The following is a 12634-nucleotide window of genomic DNA, read 5'->3' as shown; positions in this document are numbered from 1 at the left end:
ACCAATCCAATATGAAATGCTCCAACCTGCCTTCTCTTGTAAAGGTTACAATGTGTTACCAATTCAGCATCTGACTCAGAGAGGGACAAATACATCTAAAATTAGTTAAGGGCCTGTTTAAAGAAGATAGTGGTCTGATCTGGACCATTACATCTAGCGGTTGCAAACAATAAAATGACGCATTGCTTAACAGCCTGAGCACACAACTGAAAGCCAGGAATTTCTAAGGGCTAGCCCTGACTCCAGCACTGATTTACTGTTCAGCCTTGGGCAAATCCCCTATCCTCTCAGCCTTAGCTTCCCCTTTTGTGAAAAGGGATCAGTTTCCCCTTTTGCAAAAATGGATAATATTTACTTACGCACCTACTTCACAAGTCTATTTAATTAAAATTTGAGTGTGAAAGAAAGTCAAAAAGACAAAAGGACTTTGGCACCATCTTGATCTCAAGGAATTAAATAATTATGTGGTCAAACAAAAGATGTGTTTTGAAGATGGTTTCCCTGGGAACCATTATGCCTCTTCAAAAGGACGGTGACTGGCATTATTAATCAGTCTTCTATCTATAAAGAAAAAAAATTACCTTTGCACTATTGGCATTGGCCTTATGGCTAATCTGATCTGTGCTCTCATTTTCATCACATCCCAAGATTCTTACTCTTACTGAGCAAGAATCTTGAACAGATGGTCTCTGTAGCGAAGGGAAAATGACTTATCTTGTAACTATGCTTCGCCAAAGATGTTATTTTGCATGGTCCACTCACTCATCAACCTCCCTTCGGCATTTGGAGGTTTTCTTTTTTGAGGTGTTTCTCTTGCACCTGTTTTTTTATTTTCCCTGGAGTCAAAGTTTTTATTTTATGTTGACCAACTTCAATCAATACATAGTTCTTCTGAGAGCTTCTCATTTGAAATAACTACCTGGAACATTCAAAAGCTTCATTTATACTTGGCAGGGGTGCCATGCAAAGACTGTTAGGGGCCTGACTTATGCTCTAGCCTTCTACCATTACCCTCAAGAGATTAAAAAAAAAAAAAAAACTTGAAAACTATTGAAGTTCCTCCACTCTTGTACTAAAGAGCTAAATTCCAGCAATGAGAATCTGGGAGCGAGAATCCTGCTTTGATGGTATTTTTAGAGTTAAGCGTATATTTCCTACACACATCTCCTGCCGTGTTTCTATATGCCAGTGGTACAAAGACCAGTTATTTGAATCATGCATATGTGAGATTGCAGAAAATTTATCTCATGCTCAGTTTCCTAATTAGAAGATGTACCATGGCTACTTAGTTTAACAGCAATGACATATATTTCATGCATGTCTCAAGGGATCTATCCCAGGTTTTGTTTCCCATTTAAAGGTGGTACAGTGAGTGATTACCTTTAATCCTATTGGTTAGGATTAAAGGTAACAACAAAAAATACTTTGAATTTATATGGGCCTTGTCTTTCTTATGAAAAAAGGTGTGGGGAGGTTTAACCATGTTAAAACAACAACTACCTTGTCCATGGTAGGATTTTACCACTGGTGAGTTAACATATGTTAGTGAACACATTCTAAAAAAGCAACTTTTTTCCTAATGTGGAGGTAAATAAGTGCCATTCTGGCAGATAAGAAACTGAGTCACAAAAGTTAAATGACTTGCCCAAATTTGTATGGTGAACAGAGCTGGGAATGCAACTCTAGTCTTTGGATTTTCTGCTCCCTAGGATAACCACTTAGAAATATTGTCTCCCCTGGGTATGTTGCCCATAAATATAACAACGGCAAGTATACCGGGCTCTATTTCCTATTTACGGATGTTAGTGGCCTTATTATGTTAGTCCTAAATGTGTTTATTCCTTATGGATAGCCCAGGAAATAGATCCCAAGCTCTGGTATAAGATAAAGGATCCATCTTCAACTTTCATGTGTTGACTTTAAATGCACTAAACTCACTATATACAAATACAGAACTGTTTTCTGGCACAAAAAACCAACAACATACAACGGGCTCTGAGGTTATTAAAACACGTTACAAATTCTAATTACTGTAGCATTACAAAATCCCTGTGATATAGGTAAGTGCTATTATTGTTTTGAAGAGATGAAGAAACTGAGGCAGACAGAGGAAGAAACTTACCCAAAGTCATACAGTATGAGATGATGCAGATAAAACAGGGGAGCTGGCAAATGGAGCAGAATGCAATGATTCAGGGGATTAGCAAGAATCTGTCCCTCACATATGCCCCTCCCCCTCCCAGCACCAGCAGTGTAGCTGGCATAGGTATCATACATTTTAAAATGAGCCTTGTGTGCACAGCTAGGCCAATAAGATGTACAGCTCCATATAATAGTGCAAAATCTATATACTATTTGTTAGCCTTCATCTAAAATGCACAAATCTGAGTCTCTGACTTGGAGAAATAGTCAACAGTATCCATTCTTTAAATCTCCTGCATTATTATGATCTCCTGGAGATATGCTTTGGCTTTAATAAACATCTGTAGTTCTCTTGTGAAGGGCATCATAATGCGAAACAAATCCATCTCCCTTAAAATTGTGAGGGTTTGTTGTTTATTGTTCCCAGACATCCCTTTACAGTTCTTGGAAGAAAATGGAGTGGGGGGGAGGGGAGAATAAACCTGCCAATGCTAAGCTGCAGAGTTGGTCAAATAAGGTAAATGCTGCAGAGAAATAATTATACGGCAAGATAGACAGCATCCAGCTAATATCAGCCCCTGAACAAGAGCATAAGCTGACTCATATTTCTGTTTGTGCTAGGGCTGCAGTAGCTGCTATTATGTTAATGTAAACTGTAGCAAACAATAAAATACAATTCAACAGAATGTTTATTTTACTCTTCATTGCATAACAAAAGAATAATTACAAAGAGATACAGCGTGATACTGGATTCTCCCCCCCTACTCACTATAAAGATTGAATTCTAACCTTCACTCTCCACTACTCTTCTTCCTCCAACAATTTTCTGTAGTAGCTCAGAGTTTTCCCAAACCTATTTGTTTGGGGCTGAAATGTTGTGTTCTTGAGTTCACCCCAAAGGGATCATCTTTTCAAGAAAGTCTGTGCAAAATCAGTTGAACAACTTTTGAGTGGAACATTGGGAGGGATAGCAGGAACAGGTGGGAAAAGAATGTTTTGTTTTCTATATGCTCCATAAACTCAAAAGAGGTGAAGCTAGAAATTTTAAATCTTACATGTTTTGTAGATCTCATTAAGACTTAAAGGTCACAGCAAGTTGAAACAGTTTGGTTGGTATATTTAAAATTAAAAATGTTGTGTATCTACATTAGATTTACTGTATTCACCCTAATGATGCATTCTTTAAGAACTCTCCGGTTAAAGATACTTAGCTCTGCAAACCAAGTATCTCTGCTTCATACTGTACATAGGTAGCTCACTAACTTAATAGCTAAAGTTCAGGCAATCTATAGGCCAGATGACTTCAATGCAAAGACAAGCTTGCCAGGCAAAGCCAGCCGAAGCTGTAATCTCCCCTAGTTGAATACCTCCAGAAAAAAGAATTTTACTGACTCTGTCAGCAAAGAGGTCAGATCTTGTAATATACTCAAGCTTAACAGCTTGTTTGCTTTCATCTAGAATATTTTCAAATATTGGATGAAACATTATTTAGGGTACTTTTGTATAGACCACATGTGTCAAACTCAAGGCCCGCGGGCCACATCCGGCCCGCCATACAACTATATCCGGCCCGCGAAATCGTTTTATATATCTGTTTTTAATGGCCCTGTGATATGACGCCCCAATAACACACACTACAAATCCCATGATGCAGTGCAATTGCCGCCAACGGCAAGCCGCGGTTCAAGTTCGCGGTCTGTTGATGTATACAACGCTAATATCAATCAAAGCTAGACCCCAACAATGGCCAAGAGAAAACTTGATTCTGAAAACCGAGGCTTTCAAAGCCGGTGGGAGAATGAGTATATGTTTACTGAAATTGCAGGTAAACCAGTGTGTCTCCTTTGCGGGAGTAATATCGCTGTAATGAAGGAGTATAACCTAAGACGGCACTACGAGACGAAACATGAGAACAAATTCAAAAACCTGAGCGCAGGACAGAAGCTACAAAAGGTAGAGGAGTTGAAGAAGAATTTGACATCCCAGCAGACGTTTTTCACCAAAGCAAAATCACAAAGTGAAGCTGCTGTGAAAGCAAGTTTCATTGTGGCCGAAGAGATCGCCAAATCAGGACGGCCGTTTACCGAGGGGGAATTCGTAAAGAATTGTATGATGAAAGTGTGCGACGTCCTTTGTCCAGATAAAACGCGAGCGTTTGCAAATGTAAGCCTCAGCAGAAACACTGTTGCTAATCGGGTTTGTGAGATGGCGACTGATTTGAAAACACAGTTGATTGAAAGAGCAAAAGATTTTGTTGCATACTCCCTTGCCGTGGATGAAACTACTGACGCGACTGACACTGCACAGCTGGCGATATTTATCCGTGGTGTGGATTCCAATTTGTGCGTAACAGAGGAAATACTGGACATTAAATCGATGCACGGGACAACGAAAGGAGAAGACATCTTTGGAAATGTATTTCAAAGTGTAACCGACATGAAACTGCCGTGGGAAAAACTCGTTGGACTTACAACAGATGGCGCACCTGCTATGTGTGGTGAAAAAAATGGACTGGTGGGAAGGATGCGCTCAAAGATGCGGGAGGAGAACTGTGCCGGTGAGTTGACAGTGTATCACTGCATCATACACCAGGAATCGCTGAGTGCTAAAGTCCTAAAAATGGATCATGTGATGAACACTGTAACACAAACCGTCAACTTTATCAGAGCCCACGGTTTAAATCACCGCCAATTCCAGTCTTTTCTGCGGGAAATAGATAGCGAGTTTGGCGATATGCCATATCATACGGAGGTCCGGTGGCTAAGTCGGGGAAAAGTTCTCAAAAGACACTTTGAGCTGCGAGAGGAAATCTGCCAGTTCATGGACAGTAAGGGGAAAGACTGCACAGTTCTGCGGGATGAAAAGTGGAAATGTGAGTTGGCGTTCCTGGCTGACATAACGTCGCATCTTAGCGCTTTAAACCTTCAACTCCAGGGACGGGAGCACATAATAACCGATATGCATGATGCAGTGAAGGCATTTCAAGTGAAGCTGCGCTTATGGGAGACACAAATGCACCAATGCAACTTGTCTCACTTTCCCTGTTGCCAAGTAATACGGAACCAAGAAAGTGCCACAGTTTTCCCAAATGCCACCTTTGCTGAAAAACTCAGCGCGCTGCGCACTGAGTTCGCACGGCGCTTCAGTGACTTTGAGGCACAGAAAAGTAACTTCGAGCTGCTTCGCAACCCATTTGCAGTCGATGTGGAAACCGCACCTGTAGAAATGCAGATGGAGCTGATAGAACTGCAATGTAACGGGACACTGAAGGCAAAGTACGACACTGCGGGGCCAGCACAGTTCACTCGCTTCATTCCTGAAGCGATGCCGCAGCTCCGCCAACATGCGGCTCGAATCCTGTCCATGTTTGGCAGCACATATCTGTGCGAGCAGCTGTTCTCTGTGATGAAAATTAACAAAACGTCACACAGGAGTCGCCTCACTGATGAACACCTGCAATCGATCCTGAGAATCTTCACAACACAGAACCTAACCCCAAACATAAACGAACTTGTTGCAAAGAAAAGACTCCAAGTATCAGGCTCTGACTAAATAGGACAAGAAAATGGAATGTTATGATTTGTTATGATTATACTTTTGCTTTAAATTCAATTTTTTATTTATATTTTCAGATTTTTTAATATTCCAGCATGTACAGATTTTGAATGTATTGTATTGACAGGATATTTTTTTATGAAGAGCAAAATATTTTAAGTTGAAATGTATTTATTTTGGAATGATATCCTGTATTTTGGTTCATATTAATGGTTAAAAAACATAAATATTTAGTCTGTTAAATAAATGGTTATACTGTTCGGCCCGCGAGTTTTGAGTTTTGGCCCCCTGTGCAATTGAGTTTGACACCCCTGGTATAGACAATACCATCTTGTGTGATTGACTAGAAATTGAGGGCACCTGTAAATTCTGTAGCACCTGTGATTGGCTAGAAATGGATGGCATCTGTAAGTTTTTGTGGCACCTCTACATGAGAGCATGTCCTGTTCCTTGTCTATAGAATAGCTGTCTAGTAGTATGGGGAAATTCAAAAACATCCTCAGTATTAGCCAGATGATTTACATGGAGCTGTACTAGATGAGCTCATATTATCTTCCTATCTCTAGCTTCTATGAGTACATGAAATATAATAGAAGAATCTGGGAATCTAATTAAACCATGCATCTCCTTTTATTACATATGTACATGTACAAGTCACTAGACTCTTACTGGCCCTAGACCAGGCGTCAGCAACCTTTCAGAAGTGGTGTGCCAAGTCTTCATTTATTCGCTCTAATTTAAGGTTTTGCGTGCCAGTAATAATTTTAATGTTTTTAGAAGGTCTCTTTCTATAATATATAACTAAACTATTGTTGTATGTAAAGTAAATAAGGTTTTTAAAATGATTAAGAAGCTTCATTTAAAATTAAATTAAAATGCAAAGCCCCCCAGACAGGACCTAGGCACTGTGAGTGCCACTGAAAATCAGCTCACGTGCTGCCTTCGGCATGTGTGTCATAGGTTGCCTACCCCTGCCCTAGACTAACCCACCTGTCCGAAGTGACTCAGGAATTCATTATGAGCATATACATCTGGGAAAAGCCCTTGGTCTGAGTAACTGAGATTCCACTTTTCAGAGTGGTCACCAAGTTAGTCTGTATCAGCAAAAAGAACAAGGAGTCCTTGTGGCACCAAAGGGTAGGTCTTCACTACCCGCCAGATTGGTGGGTAGTAATCGATCTATTGGGGATCGATTTATCGTGTCTCATCTACACGCGATAAATCGATCCCCGAATGCACTCCCCGTCGACTCCAGAACTCCACCAGGGCGAGAGGCGAAAGCGGAGTCGACGGGGGAGCCACGGCTGTCGATCCCGCACCGTGAGGACGCGAGGTAAGTCAATCTAAGATACATCAACGTCAACTACGCTATTCTCGTAGCTGAAGTTGCGTATCTTAAATCGATCCCCCCCCAGTGTAGACCAGCCCTTAGAGACTAACACATTTCTTTGAGCATAAGCTTTAGTGGCCTAAAACCCGGGTTTTGGCCCACGAAAGCTTATGCTCAAATCCATTTGTTAGTCTCTAAGGTACCCCAAGGACACCTCGTTTTTTGAGAATCGGCTGCAGTAGTTCCTGGGCAAGTGCAGAGACGAGGCACTAGTGCCAGGGAACTGAAGGTAGGCGGAAAACAAAGGGGTTCCCATTCCCCACTAACACGAGACCCCCGGCCGCTCGCACGAGCATTCTGGCTGCAGACACTACGCCGCTCACGTGAGGACAGACCCCTATACCTGGAGGAGGGCGAGCAAGGATCCTGCACGGTCTGATACTCTTCCCACGGCCACCCCTAAAACTCAGCTACCCGAGGCGGGCCAGGAGCAGCCACCCCGCCCCACGCAGGACCGCGCGTGGGAGACACAGGCTGGCCAAGGCCAACTTTGGGGGGGCCTCGGAGGTAAGGCTCGAAGAGCCGCGGGACCCAGCTCGGGCTGGTCAGGGAGCTGCCTGAGGGGAGCCAAACCGCCTTGGAAGGGGTCGGATTCATTCACACACTTGGCTCCTGTCCTGTCCCTGAGGCGAGCCAAGGACACCTCCAAAATGGCGTCGCTCTACCAGACACCTGCTGGGCCAGGCCCTGGCCGCTCGCTTCCTTCCCTACGCGGGGTTTGTCTCTCCGCATCCCTCTCCCCATGACCCCTCAGTAAAGCGCCCCGCCCCGCGCGGCCAGTTCTCGCGAGAGCAGGACGGGCGGGACAGAAGCGGCGGAAGTGACGCACAGCATGACGGCGGAGGGCGGACTCCGGAAGTGCGTCACGGCCTCGCCCCCCTGGCGGGCGGGCCCGTGAGCACCAGGCGCGGGCCTTGCGAACGGCGGAGCGGGAGGTGAGGGAGGGACGGCGCGAACCATTTACTAATTGCTCCGGGCTTGGCCTCTTCCTTGGGGCTCCGGCTCCCCGCGTCATCCTAGCCCGGCCGCTCCGCCGTGTTTCCATGGTAACCGGCGGAGCAGCGCCCTCGGGCTCCCATCACAGCCCCCGACCCCATTAGGACCCCTCGGGGCCAGGCCGCCGCGGCTCTGCGCCTCTGGCGGGCTCATGGGGGCGGGGGTGTGAAGGCCGCTCCTCGGGGAAGGCCGCGTGTGCGGCCGCAGCCCTTCCTGGGCGGCTTCTCAGGCCCTGTCTAGACCGGGGACCCGCGCTCCTCCTTGGAACTGAAGTATTTACTGGGCGTGCAGCGCCTCTGCGTGGCTCAGCTCCCGGGTGGCCCGTGCTGATTTAACCTGAGCTGACTAGGAGTCAGGTGAAGGTTTCAACCTGTGGGCGGTGGACCCCTGAGGGTCTGCGGACTGTGGCTGAGGGGGCTACCAAAGGCTGTCCTTACCAGTGGTTTTCAATCTGTGGGGGGGTGGACCCCAGGGGGTCCACAGACTATGTCTAAAATGTCCAAAGGGCACTGCACCTCCATTTGAAGTTTTGTAGGGGTCTGCAAATGAAAAAAGGTTGAAAACCCCTGGTTTAGAGTGACTACACTATAGCGGCACAGCTACGGTGCTAGGGAGGCCACTTGTCTGATTTTATACAGGACAGTTCCCTTTTCAGGTGGTTGGCCGCCTATCCACTACTGGAACAAAACTGGACAGGGCTTTGTCGCTATCCGTTGGGGGAATGGCGTTTTGAACAGTACTTCGTCCCCACTGACCTGACCTTGTACACGTTCTGCTTCCAAGGTCAGATAGGTCCGGCTGGCAGGGCCAAGGTCACACAGGCAGGCGCACTCGCGCTGTTCCTGGAAGTGCTGAAGTGTCCAGTATTCTGGGAACATGTGAGTGGCTACCCTGTACTGTGCTGTATCTATCCTGCTGCAGCACCATAGCATAGATACTTCCTACATCAGTGGAAGGGTTTTTCCATCAATCTAGTTAATCCACCTCTCCCAGAGGCACTAAGTGGGTCTCTGGAAGAATTCTTCCCTCCTTCTAGCTGTGTCTGTGGGGGAACTTAAGTCAACCTAATTACGTTGTACAGCGCATGACATTTTTCACAACCCTAAGCGAAGTAGCTAGGTTGATCTCATTTTTAGGTGTAGGCCAGGCCTAAAGAGGCTACCCTTAAAGTGACATAAGAGGGTCTGTGCAGATTTTTGCACTCATTTAAACCAACAGCTTTAATCAAATCAGTGCAACAGAAGTATGAAACTTGGGACAGTACTTGGTTGGGCAAGGCTGCTGGAAGCCTGTGCAATTTGAATGAGGGACACTTTAAAGAAAAAAAAAAAAGGAGATTTAAAATGTTTGAGATGTAAATAGCCAAATTCTTCTAGAAACAGATCTTTGAAGTGAATAGACAGGAGGGACTCTCCCAAAGCAGGGAGACTTGACAGGACTGGGAGTATTTGAGGTGACCAAGTCATTTATACTCTCTGTGTTTAACATTAAACTACATGCACCTCTCCCATGCTTTAGATATACATAACTCTAAATTGGCAGTATTAATTTATTTAGTTTCCAATGATGGACTGCCCATTCTATTCCACTAAATGCCCCCTAACAAATATAAATAGAATAATAAATTTGGTGTATTCCGTGGCTGCATTAATGGTGTGATTCTACAAAGATTGAAGTTTGTGAATAACTTTACTCCTGTGAGCAGTTGCATTGCATGCATTGGACTATTTACAAGAGTGTGCTTAGATCTTTGCAGAATTGGGCCCTAAATCCTTGTGAACTTTGTAGCTGTTGTAAGTAGTAATTTGCTGGCAATATTGTTGCCTAAAAATGAAATGACAATACTCGCATCTACCATATAAGTGTAATTTCAATAGATTTTAATGAGAAGTTGCAGTATGTACATATTTAGCATATATGCTTCTTGTTGTGTGCTGTAAATTATACATGATAAAGCATGCTCTTGGTTTCTGTGCTTTCAGTGTGTAAGATAAACTATGCCCAAGATAACATTAAATGGCATCGCAGTGGACTTTCCTTTTCAACCATATAGATGTCAGGAGGAATACATGATTAAAGTGCTTGAGTGCCTCCAGAAGGTAAGCACTGGGAGAGGTTACAGTAAATTTCCAGCACTGGTCAGGATCCTTTGGGATCCATTCCTGTTGGGGAATGGGTGGGAAGGGCGATTTAGGATTTGGAGTGTCAGTGTTTCCAAAATAACTCCTTCTACCTACAATGCAGATTTTACTGTGTCAAGTGACAGGGTTTTACCTGTGATCAGGTTGAATTATAATCATGTTACAGAGTCTGCTCTTTATAGGGCTTTGGCCCAGGGTTCTATTTTGTGTTTACAACACAATTTGATTCTGTCCACAAGCAGTACCAGGCCATGATATAACTCGGTATCTCAAGAGGGTGAAATTTATAATGTAGATATTTATTTTTTGGCAGGGGTGGGGAGGAAAGAGGTTCATAACTGTTAGGATTTCTCTGCCATAGGGGGCCAGGTCCGAGCCGAAGAGCAAGCCCTTTTATTTATTAAAAAAAAAAAATAGTTTGGTTGTTTTAAGTGAAACGAACATGAAAATAAATCGACTAGCGTATCAGATGTTTTGAAGGTATTGTAACATTTAAAGGCTGTTTGTGTAGCATGGCGGGTAAATGGTTTTTGTAATGTGAAAAAAATATTTAAAATGGTTTTTAAGAAAGAGGCTGTGCAGTAACCTTTTCCCTGGTGATTTACTGTGGAATTTTAATTCTTGTCTTTATCAGAAATCACAGTTTGTAGAAGCTAGAATGCAGTTAATGTAAAAGGTTATCTGTAGGGCCCTACCAATTTCATGGCCATGAAAAACATGTCGCAGACCACGAAATAAGCCCTCTCCTGTGAAATTTCAACTCCCTGAAATCAGCCGGGCTGGGGAGGGACTGGACCTGCCCTTTCCCTGCACGGCTATTATGGGGAGAGATCAGACCCACCTCCACAGGCAGCACAGAAGTGAGGGTGATACACCCTCACTTCTGCGCTGCAGCAGCTCCAGAGCTGGACTCCGGACTCCTGGCCCCCACGGCTCTTGCCCGGGCTCAGGGCGCCTGAGCTCTGGGGCTTCCGCTCCCTCTCCCCCATGGGTCCTGCCCAGGGTGCTGCCTCTCTCCCCCTGCAGCTTCAACCTGGGATCAGGAATCTGGGTTGGGTGCTGTCACCCCCCACCCCCGCAGCTCCAGCTCCTGCCCTCATCCCCTGTGGCTTGGGACTGCTTCTCTGCCCTCCCCCCAACCTATGGGCCCATGCATTAATCCACCACTGGCTCTATCTGGGGTGCTCCCAGCAACACTGGGGAGATCGGACCTACCTCCACCTCTGGGAACCTTCTCTAGCTGCAGGAAACTGCAGCTGCTGCTTTCAGAGCTGGGGTCTGAAGGTAGCATGGAAGTGAGTATGGCAATCCTGTAACCCCCCCTTCAAGAGCTTTAGAACTCCCGCCCCCCCCCCCAGTTACAACACCTGAAATTTCAGATGTAAACATCTGAAATCGTGAAATTGACCAATTTTAAGACCTTCCCATGGCTGTGAAATTGACTAAAGTGAATTGTTAATTTGGTAGGGCCCTAGTTATCTGGTTTGCAAACTGCGAAAGGAGACTCTCACAATTTAAACTACTAGTGAAAAAAATTAGCTAGTTTTTCTCCTTTCTTGTCCATATACTCTCTGCTTTCCACTCACGAGACTTTATTTTTAATTGTACATATTTTTTAGCATGCAATTAAAAAAAAAACAATGCCAGAAATGTTATAGCGTTAAATCTTTTGGCAGAAATGTAGGTAGGTTTTTTCTTCCCTCTCTCCGAAACTTGGAAAAAGAAAACTAAATAAGTAGTCCTTATGTTCATGCAATCTGTCCTTAATTTAAAAAAAAAAAAAAAAAAAAAAAAATGATGGTGTACTTATGGTATTATCTACTTGGCATTTCTGCAATATAGTCTTAGTGAATGTCAAATAAGAAAAAACTTTCCAAAATACTGATTCTTTGCCTGGAGTGCCTAAAGTAGTTTTTCTGAGATTTGTGTTCTTTGTTCCACCCTATCCAAGACCTGAGCTCTTTTGTGGAAGAAGAGAAGTTTTACTCTCCATGACACTCCAGAATTCAGCCTCACCACAGCTGCAATGTTAGTTGCTCAGTAGACCCCCACTGATGTTGGGATGTAAAAGCAGATATCATTTTAAACCTGTTTTATGAATGGCCTTTCTTAATAGTGTTTAGACATAATTTGCCCTGGTCAATGCATAACCCAGGCATAAAAGTTTTAAAACAAATTGCATTCTATAATGTCTGGTCTACAGACATAAGATATTTAAAAACAGGTCATGGGCACAGTTCTATCCCTGGTGTAAACCATCTATACTGTGTGATTCAATCTTGTGATGTGGAGTGTATGTTTAAACTACTAACTTGCTTAGCAAATCAATCACCATCAACAGTTTTATAATCATTTCCAATTTTAGCCTAAGGCAGCAGCTTATAATTTCCTTTATTTTAACCTAAAATTT

At 44.0% G+C, this 12634-nt stretch overlaps 1 protein-coding gene across 25 annotated transcripts in view; it reads left to right on the top strand.

Annotated features, from left to right (window-relative positions):
• The first annotated feature begins 7885 nt into the window (after nucleotides 1-7885).
• Nucleotides 7886-12634, top strand: part of RTEL1 (regulator of telomere elongation helicase 1) — a 98982-nt gene continuing 94233 nt past the window's right edge. For 16 of the 25 annotated variants that reach the window (XM_065566243.1, XM_065566244.1, XM_065566253.1 and 13 more), the window contains exons 1-2: nucleotides 7886-8022; nucleotides 10066-10182. In XM_065566243.1, coding sequence (XP_065422315.1) covers nucleotides 10081-10182 — 102 coding nt within the window. In that variant the 5' untranslated portion in view covers nucleotides 7886-8022; nucleotides 10066-10080. Of the gene's footprint in view, nucleotides 8134-8298; nucleotides 8962-10065; nucleotides 10183-12634 lie in introns of those variants that run through there. The other 9 variants (XM_065566246.1, XM_065566241.1, XM_065566252.1 and 6 more) reach the window with 6 other exon arrangements.

This window comes from Chrysemys picta, chromosome 13 (genome assembly GCF_011386835.1).
Source record: "Chrysemys picta bellii isolate R12L10 chromosome 13, ASM1138683v2, whole genome shotgun sequence".
NCBI lineage: Eukaryota > Metazoa > Chordata > Testudines > Emydidae > Chrysemys > Chrysemys picta.
The sequence above is the reverse complement of the archived record's forward strand: the minus strand, read 5'-3'. Positions and strand labels throughout refer to the sequence as shown.